The sequence below is a fragment of the Neofelis nebulosa genome, chromosome 14 (genome assembly GCF_028018385.1).
Source record: "Neofelis nebulosa isolate mNeoNeb1 chromosome 14, mNeoNeb1.pri, whole genome shotgun sequence".
NCBI classification, from domain to species: domain Eukaryota; kingdom Metazoa; phylum Chordata; class Mammalia; order Carnivora; family Felidae; genus Neofelis; species Neofelis nebulosa.
This window is the reverse complement of record NC_080795.1, coordinates 82,506,631-82,523,232: the sequence shown is the minus strand read 5'-3', so window position 1 is coordinate 82,523,232 and position 16,602 is coordinate 82,506,631. Positions and strand designations below refer to the sequence as shown.

General features: G+C 56.9%; 2 protein-coding genes across 2 annotated transcripts; both read right to left on the bottom strand.

Moving 5' to 3' along the window:
- Positions 1–1,848: 1,848 nt before the first annotated feature.
- Positions 1,849–7,479, bottom strand: GSDMD (gasdermin D). The gene is made up of 11 exons (XM_058699315.1): positions 7,348–7,479; positions 6,123–6,382; positions 5,746–5,938; positions 5,080–5,248; positions 4,132–4,234; positions 3,816–3,869; positions 3,083–3,178; positions 2,777–2,952; positions 2,552–2,693; positions 2,378–2,451; positions 1,849–2,262 (listed from the first exon to the last, which is right to left on the bottom strand). Exons 2-11 carry the CDS (start codon positions 6,337–6,339, stop codon positions 2,020–2,022), a joined length of 1,467 nt encoding a protein of 488 aa, XP_058555298.1. The 5' UTR covers positions 6,340–6,382; positions 7,348–7,479; the 3' UTR covers positions 1,849–2,019.
- A 913-nt stretch (positions 7,480–8,392) lies between these two features.
- Positions 8,393–16,011, bottom strand: LOC131494751 (uncharacterized). The gene is made up of 3 exons (XM_058699319.1): positions 15,920–16,011; positions 10,234–10,864; positions 8,393–9,556 (listed from the first exon to the last, which is right to left on the bottom strand). Exons 2-3 carry the CDS (start codon positions 10,295–10,297, stop codon positions 8,574–8,576), a joined length of 1,047 nt encoding a protein of 348 aa, XP_058555302.1. The 5' UTR covers positions 10,298–10,864; positions 15,920–16,011; the 3' UTR covers positions 8,393–8,573.
- Positions 16,012–16,602: the final 591 nt, after the last annotated feature.

Below are 16,602 nucleotides of genomic sequence, written 5' to 3'. Positions count from 1 at the left end.
CGCGGGGAAGGACCGCAGCTCGCAGGACGGCGTGTGGGGCAGGGCCGGGTCTCCCACTTCAGTTTCCCCTCCGTGCAGCCGGTGTGTGCGGGGAGCGTCCTCAGAGCCCCTGGCTGGACCCAGGCCCTGGGCGGGGCCGCACGGAGCCTCACGCCCCCCTCGCCGGTCGCCCTGAGGGCGGAACGTGGGGTAGGCGTCCGGCGCCCGTTCCTCTCGCCAAGCACAGCGCGGCCGGACAGCGATGCCCTCCGGAAAGGAGGTCCCAGACTCGGATGAAGGCTCAGGCAGGCAGCCCCCTGTCCCGGGTCACCCCACCTCGGCTGTGCCTGGGCGTCTCCCACCTGGGGGCCCCACCCCCGCCCCAAGAGCAGGAGCACAGGCTGTCTCCCGAAGGACCAAGGACGCGTCCGCCTCTCGTGGTCGCGTGTCCGCCCCGCCCCCTACCGGGAAGCCCCCCCCCCCCCCCTCCCACTACCTGCCCGCCAGGTGTGAGGTCGTGCCGAGTCCGCGTGGCCCGGAGGCCGGGCTGTGGCCGCCCCCGGGAGTGTGACCCTTCTCAGAGACTGCTCTGCTGGGGTGCCCCGCGGCAGCACCACAGCCCCGTGCCGGGTGAGTGCTTCCGGCCCCGGGGTGTGCGGGGTGGCCGGGTCCCTCAGGTCTGTCCGCAGAGGGCCCGTGCGACTTGCCGGCGTTTCTAGGCTCGGACCCTCTTCCCTTCCGTGCGAGGCCCTCCCGCCTCGGTGGCGGTGCTCAGACGCTCTCGGCGCGCTGCTGCTCCTGGAGCCTGCGCCGTCAATCGGACCCCACAACTGGGGCTTGGCGGGACACCCACGGCCCGCCTCGGCCCCTGCCCAGGTGCTCCTGAGACCCGGGCCGCTCCAGTTCGGCTGGCGCACTGCAGGTGGCCTTTCAAGCGCCCCCAGGGAGGGTTCTCTAAAGAGGAGCAAAGCCCTGGAGAAGACCATCGGGCCTGGGGGCGGAAGCCTCTTACTGGGCTGTGTGGGAGGGCAGCCTCAGGTTGTTGCCCGGATCTGGGAAGTGTGGCGTGCAGTGTCCCTTCTGTCCCGATATTCATTTTACCGCCGGGCTTGGGTGCCAGATACTCCCTGCAGTTAATGCCCCAGCCCCAGCCGGACCTCCTGTCCCTTCTCCTTCTCATGAAGCCGCCTGTCAACGGTGGCCGGGACAGAGGGCGTCAGAAGGCGTGCACCTTCCTCTGCCTTCCACCGCGAGGGCGGTTGACTGCGTTCCCACCGAGGAGAGGCAGATTTCCCCAGAGATGGGGAGAGCTTCCCGGCCGGATCACGTACCCTCTCTCCCTGCACGAGGGGCCGCCTCTGCCACGCACAGCTCAGGGCCTGCCAAGGGCCCCGGATGAGCAGCTCGGGGGCTGCGGGCCCCTCTCCGGGGAGAGACTCTTCCCTTGGAGCAGACGTGTTCAGAGGAGGCCCGACCGAAGGCCCGTTTCTCTGGCTTCTCACGTGGGGCATTGCTTCTCCTGGAGCCTCCCTGCAGCCCCGGGCAGACTGCTTGCCAGCCACACCTACCCCCCACGGCGGCCCCCACTACCTCCTGGCTGGCAGCGGCGCCCTCAGGGTCCCTGAGGCAGATACAGACCCTCTTGGTAAAACCGCTCTGCCCTGTTCTTCGTTGGGCCAGCACAGCGGGGAGGGGCCAGGGCCCAGCCATGCGGCGCTCGCTCCGGAGCGGCCAGGGTCAAACGCAGGGCGGCTCCCCTCAGCCCCCTAGCGCACCAGCAGCGAGACCACGGGGCAGACGCCTGTGCCCAGTCCCCGCCGCTGCTCCCTACCCAGATCTGGGGCCCCTCAAAACCTCAGTGATCCCATCTTTCCTTTACACATCGCATTTATTGACTTTCCCCAACTCCTGGCCCCACGCTGAACCGGCCACGTGGCCGGTCGGGCTCTCGCCTTCCCGGGGCTGGCCGCCAGCTGGGCAGGAGCCCCGCCCCGCCCGGAGCGCTGCCCAGGCGCCCCGGCGGGAGAGCCAGGCTCGGCCCTAAGCGCTGTCCTGGCTCAGATGCGGCAGCAGCACCAGGCAGGCGTACAGGGCGCTCGTGCGGCCCTGCGCGTCCGGCTGCCAGTGCACCTGGGGGACGTCCACCCGCAGCTCCAGGCCGCACTCCTCCAGCAGGACCCAGGCAGGTGCCTTTGAGTCCCAGCTGCTCCCCAGGAGCTCCTGCGGCAGGGACACAGCCCTGTGTTCCTTCCAGGGGGAGCTCTGCTCCAGGACGCTCTGCACCTGCAGGACAGTGTGGGAGGTGGTCGCTGCCCACTCCACTCCCAGCATCCGGCACGCGCCCCCCCCCCCCCCTCCAACAGGCCCAGCCCTGCCCCGGCCACCCACGCTCTCTCACCAGCCTGGACTGCCCGGACAGGTCCCCTGTCTCCAGCACCTCCGCGAGCAGTGCACGCTGGGTTTCGTTCAGCTCTAGGGAGAGACTTCAGGTAAGAGGGGGTTCCAGAAAGCCAGCTGGAGAAGCCCATCTCCCTGCCCCCTACCTGCCCCCCCCCCCCCAGGAGCCTCTCACCAGTCAGTGCTTGTACGAGGTAGAGGATGGGGCGGGCGAGTTCTTCCTCTACCTTTCCAGAGGACTGCACCAGGCACTCCAGGATGGCACCCCCCGGGGCATCGGGGGACGCCACCCACCCACAGCACAGGCCCTGTTCCAGCTGGGGACATATGGTGGGGCGGGTGAGCCCGACGGGCCGGGCGCAGGTCCCACCCACCCTGCCCACTCCAGCAGGCTGCTCACCTCCTCCTGGAGGCTCTCCAAGGCCGGCTCTTCCCGCAACACCTTCATCAGGCCTGCCAGGATCTGCCCGCACAGTTCCCCGGACAAGCCCTTCAGGCCGTCAGCGTGGACACTAACCTCTACCTTCAGGCCCTGGAAGTCTTCAGTGACTGGCATCTGGTCCTCAATGTCCCCATCTGTGTGGAGAGGGCTGGAATTGCCCGGGCGCCCGCAGGACCCTGGAGAGCCCTGGTCAGGAAGGGCAGACTCCCAGGGGGCAAAGGGGAGCCCACCAAGGGTTCTGAGGGTCGTCAAGAAGGTACTGACCCGACACCATGTCCACGGGTGTAGATGGGAACCTCATCTTGAAGTAGCTGAGAGGTATCTGTGACAGGAGACCTGTGCTGCTTGTAGGCTTGTGGCCTGGGTGGGGCAGGGTGGGTCAGTGCAGGGTACAGGTCCCCGAGCCAGACAGGGCTGAAGCCTTCCCCAGACCCCGTCGTCCCTCACCACCGCCCCAGCACTGGCCGCCCAGGGCAGGGAGTGAGGGTGTGCCGGGCCGAGGCTGGTGTGGTGTTGCTTTACGGCCCGTGAGTGTGTGTGCACGTGTACGTGTGTGAGTGCACATGTGAGCGTGCATGTGCACGTGCGAGAGCATTGTGTGAGCGTGCACACGTGTATAGGTGCGTCTGTACGTGTGCAACCGTGCGTGTGTGCGTGAGTGCACTGTGTGTACATGTGTGTGTGCATGTGTGACAGTCCGTGTGCACGTGTGTGCACGTGTGTGCATGTGAGTGCACGTGAATGTGCGTTGTACATGTGAGTGAGTGTATGTACGTATGTGCACACGCGCGCGTGTACACGCGTGCGCACAAGCACACGTGAGCGTGTGGGTACACACCCACGGCACGTGAGTGTGTGTGTGGGTGTGTGTGCATGTGCCCGCGTGTGTGTGCCCGTGCGCCCAGTCCTCGGGAGCCCCCGGCTGAGCCATGCTGTGCGGAAGGCCTCAGCCGCTGGTCGCCTGCCCCGCGTGGGTGGGGGGATCCCCGGTCCTCACCTGTCTTGGGCAGCCTGAAGGTCCTCTCGTCCTTGTGCTGGAGGTGGTGGATCTCTGGCCGCCAGTGGGAGTGGAGCGGGGGGGGGGGGGGAGGTGGGCAGGTCAGCCAGTGACCCCAGCCTCTCCATCACCCACCGGGACCACCCTGCACAGTTGTCCCCGTGTGCCCCAACCCCTCACATGCCAGAGCATTCCTCAGCCACCGCAGCCAGGAAGCTGTGCAGCCAGACCCCAGCCAGCCGGCGGCAATTCCTGGGCCTCCCTGCCTCTCTGCCACGGAGCCCAGGCCCCCCAAGTCACCCCAGTCCCCACTCACCCCAGTCAGGGCCAATAACCAGCAGGGCCGTCTGGAATGCAAGGACGCTGCCTGAGGGGATGGTGACTGTCTTCTTCCGGTTCAGGTGGCCCTGGCCCTTGCCCTGAGGGATGGGCATGGGCTCAGGAGTGAGCTCTGGGTTGTGGGGTTGGGTGGGCTGGGTGCGGGTGCTGGGGGTCTGCCTGGGGGCACTGGGTTTGACCAGCAAACTCTGGGGTGGCCGAGGACACATCACTCCAGACTCCTGAGTCAGAGAAAGGAGAGGGCAGGGGGCCAAGGGCTCTGGCGGTGATGGCCCCAAGCAAAGCTCTTCTCCAGTTTTTTTTGTTTGTTTGTTTGTTTTTGTTTTACGTTTGTTTATTTTTGAGAGGCAGAGAGAGACAGGGCACAAGTGGGGGAGGGGCAGAGAGTGAGGGAGACACAGAATCGAAGCAGGCTCCAGGCTCCGAGCGGGCTCGAACTCACAAACCGCGAGATGGTGACCTGAGCCAAAGTCGGCCGCTCAACCGGTTGAGCCACCCAGGCGCCCCTCTTCTCCAGTTTTTATTGAGAGTCTTATCAGTACAACTGGAGGGTGCAGGGGAAAGGAACGTGTGCTTTCGAAAGCAGGAAGAAAGCAGGCTCATTAACTGTCGGGGATCCGGACGATCAGGGTAGTGACGTGCGTGCGGGCGGCGGGGGGTGGGGGGCGGGGGGCGACGTGACGGGGGCAGTGTATACGTCACAGGAAGGGGGTTGTTCTTCTACCTCAGATTAAGCGTTTACAGAGCGGGGAACACGATCCACGGGCAAGGTGTGGACGTTTCAGAGGAGACCGGCTTTTCTTGGCCCGCTTTGCTGCTTCTCGACCGGGCCGCCAACGTTCCCTTCTTAGATCCCAGCCGCCCAGGCTCGGCCGCTCCCTCCTGCCTCCCCGACCCCTGCCTGCCCACGGCCCACGCCACGCACCTGCACGCGTAGGACTCCGGGCAGGGCGAATTGGCCACAGCCCTCCTGCTTCTGGGCCCGGGTGACCTCCACCTCCTCCTGCGTCTGTAGCACCTCCGTCACCACGAACACGTCACTCCCGCAGCTCCGCAGCTGCTGCAGGATCTTGTGCTCCGGCTGCCGCAGGCGCCTACGGCGGGGGGGGGGGGGGGGTAGGTCTGGAAGCTCCGGGCGCGTCCTGCCCTCTCCAGCCCCGGGCCGTGGGTCGGGCCTCCCTCCCGGGACCTCAGCCTTCGGTGCCGGTGGGGGGCTGACACGGGCTCTGCGGGGGGGCCCGGGCACAGGACCCCCGTCGCTCCTTTCCCGGGGGCTCCCAACAGTGTTTGGGGGCGGGGCCGGATCCAGGGGTGATAAGTGGACACCCACAGACGCCTGGAGGTGCCCCCCCCCCTTGTCGGCTCCACCCCAGTGGCCTGGGCTCTGCCTGACCACCCTGGCCCTCAGGAGGCGCCCCCCCCCCCCCGCCCGTCACCTCTGCGGGCTCGGCAAACCCCTGGGGACTCCCCCACCCCGACTGTGCTGACCCCTTGGCCTGGCAGCGACACCCTGTGACTCCTGATGCCCCAAGGCTGTGACCCAGCGGTTGCTTAAGGTTGGAGCCTCCCCGGCCCCCCGCCACCGGCTCACCTTTCTTTGTTCATGGCCCCCCAGGTGTGGAGGGGCACTTTCAGCACGCACACGTCCATGGAGGTGCTGGCTGTGGCCGACACCGCTGCCCCGCTCACAAACTTGCCCTGTCCCAGGGCTTTCACCTCCACGTTGCCCTGCACCATCCCGTCCACGAGGTCTTCGATGTGGAAGGAGGCGACGCGTTCCACAGCTAGAGCCAGACCAGAGCTGAGGCTCCATCCTGCCAGCTGCCCCCCGTCCCCGCCCCCCCTCCCCGGGCAGAGGTGGTGCTTTGTCTTTTGAAAGCACACAGCCCAGACGCCCAGAGCAGGCAGCAGGCCGGCCTGTTCGCTCCCCTCCCACCCGAGGCCCCGACTCAGTGCCCAGCGGGGTACCTGGTTCTGGGGCATCAGGCTCCAGAATGTCCTTGATGGACAGGTTGAGACACTTGTAGCGGGGTTTCCAGAACCATGAGCTGGAGAGCTTCCTGCCCAGCAGGCAGTAGGGCCGGAAGCTGGTGGAGCTCCGCAGGCTGTCCACGGGGATGAGGTCTCCTTTGGGGTCCAGCTCCCGGACCACGCTCTTGACCACCCTTTCGAAGGTGGACGTCATGCTCCCGAGGGGTACAGATGGCTCAGGCGTTCTGCGATCAGGGCTGGAAGAGTGGGAGGGGGCACGGGGCCAAGTGGGTACTTGGATGCCTCCCACGACAGGGAGCTCTCTTCCTCCACAGGCCAGTCCTGAGATGCTCCAACAGGCAGCAAGCTCCCGCCGCTGATCATCACTCAGCACCGTCTACCCTGGCATCCACTCGAACCATCTCTCCTTGGGGTGGGTGAGTGCCCCTAGGCTGGGACGGCATTCGCAGCCCTCAGTGGGACTCAGGCCATTCACACCATCTGTACCGTGGCCAGAGTGCCCGCAGGACGCCCAAGAAAGCCCAGGGACTCTCAGTGCTCGGGGAGGGGTGAGGCAGGGCCGCCCTTGGCTACCCACAGAGGCCTCCGTTGTGTTGTCAGCCCAACAGCGCTTAGAGCCACTCTTGAAAAGCAGCCACCGAGGGAGGGCAGGGCGGGGGCCTCAGGGTGAACCCCAGGCCGGTGCTCTCTCTGCTGCAGCAGCTGTCTCCCTGGCTGAGGTGTTCAGGGGGCAGGGGAAGAAACAGGAGCCACCGAGTTCCTGGGCACTTGGCACAGGGGCCACAGCGAGGCCCAGTCAGAGCGTCCCCAGCTTCCAGGTGAACCCTCTAGGGCTTGTTCTGTGCCCAGAGTCTAAGGCTGAGGCTTCAGGGGTCAGAGGCCAAAGCAGGCCTGACCCGGCACCCGGGAGCCCTGGGTCCCAGACAGAGGAGCTCCCGTCGGTAGGAACCTCTGAGCCTCGGTGCCCGTCTGAATCGGGAGCGGACCAAAGGGTGACCGGAGACCCAGATGGGCTGGTGAGGGCGCTGCCTTCCCAGAGGCCTCGGGCTTCCCCAAACTGGTCTGGGATCATGGGGAGTCCTGGAGGGTGCTGGGACCAGCACCTCCCAAAAGGGCCGACGTCCTCCGCCCCTGGTGTGAGCCACCCCCACGCCCCCGCCCAGCCAGCAAGGAACGGCACTGGGTGTGGGGCGCAGCTCACCGTGACCGTCACCCCAGGCTCCGGGCCCACGACGTGAAGCAAGGCCTTCCTGCAGACCAGGGCTGTGCCGGGAAGCTTCTGAGCAAGTGCACAGACCCAAAAGTGAAACTGTGGCCTAGGGAGGCTGGCCGATGCTCCCGGAAACGCCCCAGGCAGCACACACCCCGTGGGGCCCCTCTGCCCGCCCAGAGTGGAGCAAGCCAGGGGCCACGTGGCAGCCCACGGCCTCCCCCTCCAGCCGGCAACACCTCTCGTGGTTTCTTTGTTACGACTCGGGCGATGGCAAAGGCTCCATTAGACATTTCTGTAAGGAAAATGTACAAACGGGCAGCAAGCACTGAAAAGCTGCTCACGTCATCAGCCACCAGAGGCCCGCGCATCAGACCACACCTGTCGCGACCGGCGCGACAAACACCGAGGTCAGGGTCCTGAGGGTAGGGGAATGCAAGAAAAAAGAGAGAGAACGTTTGGGAACAGGAGGGTCCCCTGGGCTGATGGCCCAAGTGACGGCTTTATTGTTGCCGTACGCAATCTTTTATATCCAGACTCTTATGGGTCAGGCCATTCTAAGAATAAACGGGTTTCACCTAATCGCTGCCAACCAAAACATTTAGTTGTGTGTTTCTTGTGAATTTTCTTTTTTTTTTTTTTTTTTTAAATTTTTTTTTTTTCAACATTTTTTATTTATTTTTGGGACAGAGAGAGACAGAGCATGAACGGGGGAGGGGCAGAGAGAGAGGGAGACACAGAATCGGAAACAGGCTCCAGGCTCCGAGCCATCGGCCCAGAGCCTGACGCGGGGCTCGAACTCACGGACCGCGAGATCGTGACCTGGCTGAAGTCGGACGCTTAACCGACTGCGCCACCCAGGCGCCCCTCTTGTGAATTTTCTAGACGGGTCACAACAAGACCTTGTTGATAAGATTGCTAGCAAAACACAATTCCCATGTTTGTTTCTATCTGACTCGGGGTAGAAAAAGGAGGAGCATTACTGCCAACACCCGCAGACCGCAGGCTTCAGGAATTAACTTTCTCAGCCTTGACAAGGCTTTCGTATGCCCTTGAGAGTGGGGGAATGGGAGGGGGAACCACCGGGTTGGCTGAGTCAACAGGGAACCATTGCTCGACCGGGTCTCAGCCTGGCGCCGGGGCCCGGCCTCCCACATGAATGGGAGGGGGAACCACCGGGTTGGCTGAGTCAACGGGGAACGTTGCTCGACCCGGTCTCAGCCTGGCGCCGGGGCCCGGCCCCCCACATGCCCCCCTGTTGTTTGTAATTGCAACACGTGCATCCTGGCCTGGTATGTGGTAGAGGCAGTGAGACCCCATCTCCAGAAACAACACAGCAAGACAAGTATAACAGATATTACGGAAACAATTCCAATAAAGATCCCAAAGGAATGCTGAAGAATATTAAATGGCTTGAACCCATTAAGTTGGTGCAGTATGGTTCCAGCGAGATCTCCAGGGTCAGGGAAACCGAGCGAGCTACTGGCAACAGCATTTATCTCTTCTTGTAGCTGTGAGAGGTCTAAGCTAGCGTTAGCATCATGCCAAACCCCTTGTAAATGACGACGCACTTGTCCCCATGTCACATTGGTATCCTCTAAAGGGGTAACACAGATATGCTTATATGCATCATGACAAATTAAAGAAAGTCTGGTACGCAAAACAGCAAACTGATCACCGGGATACATCAATGCTTCTTGTAGTGCCTCTAACTGGGCTTCCAATTTACGGTCTATTCGTTCTTGAGTGGCAAGCGCCTTGGATACATTATGAGCCAATTCATTTACATGGGATGCCGTTTGGGCACTTTCATGTAAGGATATTACAGATACAGTTGCAGAGGGAATTACAGTCACTGCTGCTATGAGTCCAGCAATCAAGAGTCCAAGAAACCGCCTGGTCCTGCGCAGCCGTTCACTGATTTCTAAGGCCAATTGCATCCCATAATTAGGATACCAAGGTCCTGTAACATGTACTGGCAACATCCAATAGGGAGGTGGTAAGAGCAGATAAACCTTCATTCCACTTCTAGAGGGTCCATCTACTGGGAGACAATTGGTCAAAGCACAAGCAGGACACGTCAGCCGGTATAACTGATGACCATCTTCTTTCGCTGGAGTAACGGTCCCATCTCCAACAATCAGATTGGAGGGCGGAGGAACACAGGCACGCAACTGCAGAACTGGAGAAACATAATATTCTGGAAAACGAAAGCTGTCATTAGTATATATTTTATCAAAGGTAGCATATAACTTCCAAAGATCAGAATGAATTCTTCCTTCAGGGGTTGCAAAATGGTTTGTGGGATAATCTTGTGGTGTACCTGTACCTCCTTAGGAGGTGGACCCACGACCCTGGGATCAAGAGTCCCATGCTCTACCGACTGAGCTAGCCGGGCCTTTCGGGAATAATCTGTAATGGTATAGTTTACGTCTTTAGGAGTCATCCTCAGTGAAGAGGATTGGGCACATTTACCCCAAGGTGAGTCCCCAGTAAGGCCTCGACCAGCTGAGGGACATGTAGGAAGATTCTGAGGGGGATCACGCGGCCCAAAAAACATCCATTCTCCTCCTAATAATTCTCTCTTTTGCCAATAAGCGGCCACGGAGCGGGGTACCCGTTCCGAAGGACGCTTGTCATTTTGCCACAGTGTATAAGTAATAGACCGCCCTACTGGTTTCGTACCCAAACACCCATAAGCAAGTTTGTACGGCGTAGACTCCCTTTGCAGGCAGATGGGTGTTCCTGCAGAGAGTGCCGTCCAATTTATAGAGGCCGACACAGTGGGCAAAAACCCTGCGCCTTCCCCTCCCATAAAGGTGAGACTGGTGTATACTCTGGGTGTGGGGTCTCTCCATGTACTGTAGGAGGACCTACCACGTATGCCCAATAGAGGACAGACTCCCCGGCTGTAGTGAGAAGGCACAGGCCAAGAAGACATGTGTGGTCGCTACCGCTCCACCTGAGGCCATCACTACATCAGCGGCCTGGGTCAGCAGGTTCTTTATCTGTCCCCAGGTGGCTGTACCCGCCTTATGACTCCGCCGTCGTCGCTTCTGGGGGGGCTCCGTCGCTGTCAATTCGGCCATTTTTCGGCACAACCGTAACGTCTCTGAGGAGCCGAAGCGGGACCCGGCGCGGCGCCTCTTCATCCTGTGGAAAAACACAAGCACACCCTCGCCCTTTCCGAAGGACCGGGTCTGGGCCTCGCCAAACGCCTTCGGCATATCTTTGCATCTTGCCATCAAGAGAGGTTCTTGACTCCTTCGCCAGCGATGCTCTGCGGCAGTCAGCCCTGCTTCATTGACATTAAAAAAATTTAAAACATACAACACAAGAGTGAGATGCACATGTGGGGAATACTTGATCTTTCCCTTTAATATCTCCCCCTCTTTAAGTTTTCGCAGATACTGTTTTAGAGTCAGATGAGCTCGCTCAACAATAGCCTGTCCTGTGGAATTATAAGCAATGCCGGTGGTATGCTCAATTCGGAGTCGGCGGCAAAATTCTGCAAAAGATTTAGAAGCATAAGCACTACCACTGTCAGTTTTTATTTTACGAGGTTTGCCCATTGCTGCAAAGGCAGAAAATAGGTGATTTTGAACAGCAACAAATGCTTCTCCTGAGTGGGCTGAAGCATGTATATAGCCTGAGCAAGTGTCTACAGACACATGTATACATTGCAATTTCCCAAAAGGTAAATATTGGGTGACGTCCGTTTGCCACAAGTCATTGGGCCGAAGACCTCGGGGATTAATGGCATAGACCGGCTGTGGGAAGAATTGCGGACAGATGCCGCGCTGTTTAACAATTTGGCCGCTTCACGAGATATTTTGAATTCTCGTCGAAGGGCTGCCGCATTCTGATGAAAATTATCACGACTCCTTTTGGCTGTTTCCCAAGGAGTGGTAATGGGCAGAACTTGCGATAAATGGGTTGCCGCATCGGCTGTCCGATTCCCAGCAACTAGGGGACCGGGCAGATCGGTGTGAGCTCGAATGTGGGAAATATAAATTGGACTGTGCCGTGAATTAAGAAGTTTTTGTATGGCACGAAGTCGATGATAACGTTCCTCATCTGCTGTCAGTATAAAGGCAGTGGGAAGCTGCAACACGGCTTTGACCACGTATTGACTGTCAGAATAGACATTTATAGATTCTGGGTAAGTTCTTAGGGCTACCTGAACGGCATAAAGCTCGGCCCTTTGGACAGATTTAGTCGTATAATTTTTTTTTTTTTTTTTTTTTTTTTTTTTTTTTTGGACAGAGAGAGACAGAGCATGAACGGGGGAGGGGCAGAGAGAGAGGGAGACACAGAATCGGAAACAGGCTCCAGGCTCCGAGCCGTCAGCCCAGAGCCCGACGCGGGGCTCGAACTCACGGACCGCGAGATCGTGACCTGGCTGAAGTCGGACGCTTAACCGACTGCGCCACCCGGGCGCCCCTTAGTCGTATAATTTAAAGCGATCAAATTTTTATGTTGGGAAGCGACATCATACCCTGCAATTTTACCCTCTTTCCTAGCATCCACAAAAAATGGAAGCAGCATCTTCCATCGGCTGACAGACAATAGGATTATAGGGCAAAATATCTATAAGACTGAAACCTTGTATTAAAGAATCAGAAGGTAAATGAAATTTAATTTGACCTGTAAAATTAGCCAAGGCAAGTTGCCATTCGACGGACTGGGCAAAAGCAGCGTCCACCAGCTTCTGCGTCAGAAAGGCACAGGCAATAAATTCTGGATCGTGTCCAAAGAGCCGAACAGCTCGGGATCTTCCTCTAATGATAAGAAGACAAACCATAGATAGCAAAGGATTAATGCCATGCAGAGAGTGTAAGGCTAAATGTAGCCATTCAAGTGGGCCATGAGATTGCCACAGAGTTGCAAAGGGGATGACCTGAGTTTTAATATTATAGATTCAAAGGCTGAGAAGGGTCAATTCTAGTGACTTGGGCCTGCTGAATGGCCTGTTCTATATGTCTTATAGCTTCTTTAGCTTCTTGAGTGAGACTTCGCGGGGACGCTGGAGAACTATCTCCTTTTAGAATATTAAACGAAGGCAATAATTGTTCTGGGGTGACCCCTGGTGTGTTTTTTAATCCAGTTCATATCTCCTAATAATTTCTGAAAATCATTTAAAGTAGTCAAATGTCCGGTCCTAATTGATACTTTCTGAGGCCGGACAGTTGATTTGGAGATGAGATACCCTAGGTATTCAAAAGGTGCTTCCCTTTGAGCTTTCCCAGGGGCAACAATCAAATTATATGCTTTAAGGCATCTTTGAAGAGAAATAAAAGCCTCCTGTAATAATCCCTCAGTTTCAGCAGCCAAAAGTAAGTCATCCATGTACTGGATGCAATATACGGGGGGAAAACTCCGTCTAAAAGGGGCAATTGCTCTGGCCACCAACTCTTGACATAAAGTCGGACTGTTGGCCATGCCTTGCGGTAAGACCTGCCACTGATACCGCTTAGCAGGTTCCTGTAAGTTAGTGGAAGGCAAGGAGAATGCAAAATGTTCTCCGTCGCCAGAGGCCAACGGAATGGGAAAAAAACAATCTTTTAAGTCCAAAAGTAGCAATTGATATTGTAAAGGAAGGGCCGATGGGGAAGGGAGGCCAGGCTGCAAAGCCCCCGTGGGCTTCATGACAGCATCAATTGCTCTCAAATCCTGCAGCAACCTCCATTTATTTGACTTTTTTCTAATCACAAAGATTGGGGTGTTCCAGGGACCGGTGGAGGGAACTAAATGACCTAATTGCAGTCGTTCCTCTATGAGGTGAGCAGCAGCCTCCCTCTTAACAGTAGGTAAGGGCCATTGGTCAACCCACACTGGAGTGGAAGTCATCCACTGGAGAGGCATAGCGTGGGGAGTTTCCAATGGCCCTAGGAAAAACCCAATCCGAAATGGTCTCTTTTGGGCTCGGGGACATACGGCTCAGGATTCCCCTGCAACTCCTTCCCTAAGCCTTTCCCCTCAATATAGCCCATTTCCTTCATAAGGTGCGTAGCGAGATTAGTCTGTTTTTGAATCGGGACTGCCTTAGTCTCCAGAGTCAGATTCATTGCAGTTAATATGTCCCTGCCCCAGAGATTAAGATCTATCTTCAAAACAAAAGGCTGAAAAGTTCCAGTCGTACCATCAGGCAGTCTCCGATGTAAATAATCAGAGATTTGCAATGGAGCAGAGGCGTAAGCAACACCTTTAATTGGAATATTAGTCACTTGAGTAGGCCACGTGACAGGCCAATTTTTTTGAGCGATAACTGAGACATCTGCACCTGTATCCACTAGTCCCTCAAAAGGGACTCCTGGGATATGCAATGTAAGCATGGGCTTTTCTACAGAGATCACTTTAGCCCAATAAAGATCTGTGGAGCCGAACCCCTGATTTCCCCGGTAAGCTTTAACAGCCTTATTATTGGAGGACATCCGGGGTATCAAGATCAATTGTGCTATGGGAGTCTTGGGCTCAAGCACCAAAGTTCCCATAGTTAAGCTGGCCAAAATTTTTATTTCTCCGGTGTAATCTTCATCAATGACTCCAGGATAGATCATCAATCCCTTAAGAGTCCAGCTGGATCTTCCCAATAATAACCCCCAAGTATTCCTGGGTAGAGGCCCCCATATCCCTGTGGGGATGGGTTTCGGGGGCTGTCCTCCTTCTAGGTAAACGGACTGAGCTGGGGCAAGATCTAGTCCCGCACTGGCGGGGGTGCCGCGGTGTAGCTGGCTGATACCTGGGAGGTCTCCAGTGTTGGACACAATGGGTGGGAAGGCGCCTGTGGGGACATTGGCGCAATTGTTTGAGGGGCCTGCGGCTGGCCCCGCTTCCAGTCTCCCTGAAGAGGTTTGCCATTACAATCAGTTTTAGAGCGGCATTCATTGACCCAGTGACACCCCCGTCCACGTCAGGGACAAATAATTGCCGGCTTATTACTAATGTTAGGGCCACTTGGCAAACCGGGGGTGGTTGGAATTATTTCTTTACTACGACATTGGGCCTTCATATGGCCCTTTTGGCCACATTTGAAACACACTACTCCACCCAACTTCCTTGGATTAGTTCTTACGTTTTTACCCTGAAGCTGGGCATGCACCTGTAAGGGGTCTATTCCCTTTAAGGCGTCTGCCAAAGTAATGCCCTGAATATAAGATGGTCCAATCTCAGGACATAGCCTGATATAATCCTCCAAGGTACCCTGATTTTTCCAAGGACGAATGGCTGCCTGACATGCAGAATTAGCATTTTCATAAGCCTGTTTTACAATAATGGTACCTGCCTCCCCATCAGTAACCATACGACTGACTGCAGTCAAGAGGTGCCCAACGAAATCCTGGTACTTCTCATCTGGCCCTTGCCTAATTTTAGACAATTCCTCAGTTCTGCCCCCTGTGGAGGGGAGTTTTTTCCAAGCTGCAATGGCACAGGTATTAATTTGATTATACGCAGCTTCAGGATAATTCAGCTGGAGGCCCACATCATAATATCGTCCTGTACCTGTGAGCATGTTGAAATCCACTGGTATGTTAGTTCTTTTATTATACATAGCCTGTTTTTCAGCATTCTCTGCAAATTCTGCTTTCCACAAGAGGTTATCTCCCACACTCAAACAAGCCTGAGCAATGACCTTCCAATCTCCTGGGCACAACGCCTCCCTGCTCAAATTATCAAGCATAGACAGGGTAAAGGGAGCTGTTGGACCATACTGGGCTGTAGAGGATTTCAAATCTTTCAGCAATTTAAAACTTAGGGCGGAGTACACTCTCTGTCCCCCCTGCTGAATAACAGGGTCAGCGTGAAAAGCAGAGGTGTCTTCCCCATGCTGTTGCGCTTGGTACAGAGTCCGCTGCAAAGGAGTGGCTCCCATAACGGGGTAAGGTTCAGTGGACTGTTGATTCTGAGTAATAGGGAAAGCCAGCTGAGGTAAGCCTCTATCTGGTGCCTGAAAAGAAGTCGTTTTAAAGGTACCTTCTGGACCAGAGGGGCCAAGAAGGCAGGCTTCCTCTGGTCTTCCAAATACGGCCCATCATCCCCCTGATCCCCAAAAGGAGAGTCATCATTATTTTCTGGATCTTGCACAGACAACTGTTCTAGGAGGGGGAGAGGAGGCAAAGGTGAAGGCACCCGTGACTGTCCCGAAAGGGCATTGAAAGTAGTTTCTGGAGGGAGAGGAGCATCTGAAGTCACTAAGGGTTGGGCTGCTTCCGAGCTAAGAGAAACTATTTCAATAGAATCCTGCGGATCAAGGACCTCCTTAATACAGGTCCAAGTAGACCACAAAGCCCCTGGAACTGCAGCCCCGCAAACCTTCATCTGATTCTTAAGTTCCTGACCAACTCGCTGCCAATCCTTTAAATCAACTGTACCCCCGTCTGGAAACCATGGGCAATAATCATGCACTATGTCAAAAAATTCCCTAAGGGCTGACTGAGAAACCTTAATTCCCTTCTCCTTCATAAGAGCCTGCAAGGCAGTTATAAAATATCCCTGTTCCATAGACTGTTTCTGTCCCATAGTTTTACTCCCGTCGTCTGTGCTGCTGGCACAGTTCCCTTACCTGAATTAGACGCCGCGCGGTCCGCTTTTGGTTTCCTCCTCGTTGTCTCAGGTCCCTGTTCGGGCGCCACTTGTCGCGACCGGCGCGACAAACACCGAGGTCAGGGTCCTGAGGGTAGGGGAATGCAAGAAAAAAGAGAGAGAACGTTTGGGAACAGGAGGGTCCCCTGGGCTGATGGCCCAAGTGACGGCTTTATTGTTGCCGTACGCAATCTTTTATATCCAGACTCTTATGGGTCAGGCCATTCTAAGAATAAACGGGTTTCACCTAATCGCTGCCAACCAAAACATTTAGTTGTGTGTTTCTTGTGAATTTTCTAGACGGGTCACAACAAGACCTTGTTGATAAGATTGCTAGCAAAACACAATTCCCATGTTTGTTTCTATCTGACTCGGGGTAGAAAAAGGAGGAGCATTACTGCCAACACCCGCAGACCGCAGGCTTCAGGAATTAACTTTCTCAGCCTTGACAAGGCTTTCGTATGCCCTTGAGAGTGGGGGAATGGGAGGGGGAACCACCGGGTTGGCTGAGTCAACAGGGAACCATTGCTCGACCGGGTCTCAGCCTGGCGCCGGGGCCCGGCCTCCCACACACACCTGAGATGCCACTTCACGGCCAGCGGGACCCCTGGGACAGGATCCACGAGCTGGGGACGGCTGGAGCTTCTGAAATCGGAGCCTCAC

Excerpts from the sequence above, each read along its gene's own strand:
- GSDMD (XM_058699315.1), bottom strand. The coding sequence starts at position 6,339 with ATGACGTCCACCTTCGAAAGGGTGGTCAAGAGCGTGGTCCGGGAGCTG. Across the intron at positions 4,235-5,079 it reads CCGGAGTCCTACGCGTGCAG|GGCAAGGGCCAGGGCCACCT; the intron begins GTGCGTGGCGTG and ends CCCATCCCTCAG. Across the intron at positions 2,953-3,082 it reads ACCCGTGGACATGGTGTCGG|ATGGGGACATTGAGGACCAG; the intron begins GTCAGTACCTTC and ends CTCTCCACACAG.
- LOC131494751 (XM_058699319.1), bottom strand. The coding sequence starts at position 10,297 with ATGTCTTCTTGGCCTGTGCCTTCTCACTACAGCCGGGGAGTCTGTCCT. Across the intron at positions 9,557-10,233 it reads TCCTCTATTGGGCATACGTG|AATATTATGTTTCTCCAGTT; the intron begins GTAGGTCCTCCT and ends TTCGTTTTCCAG.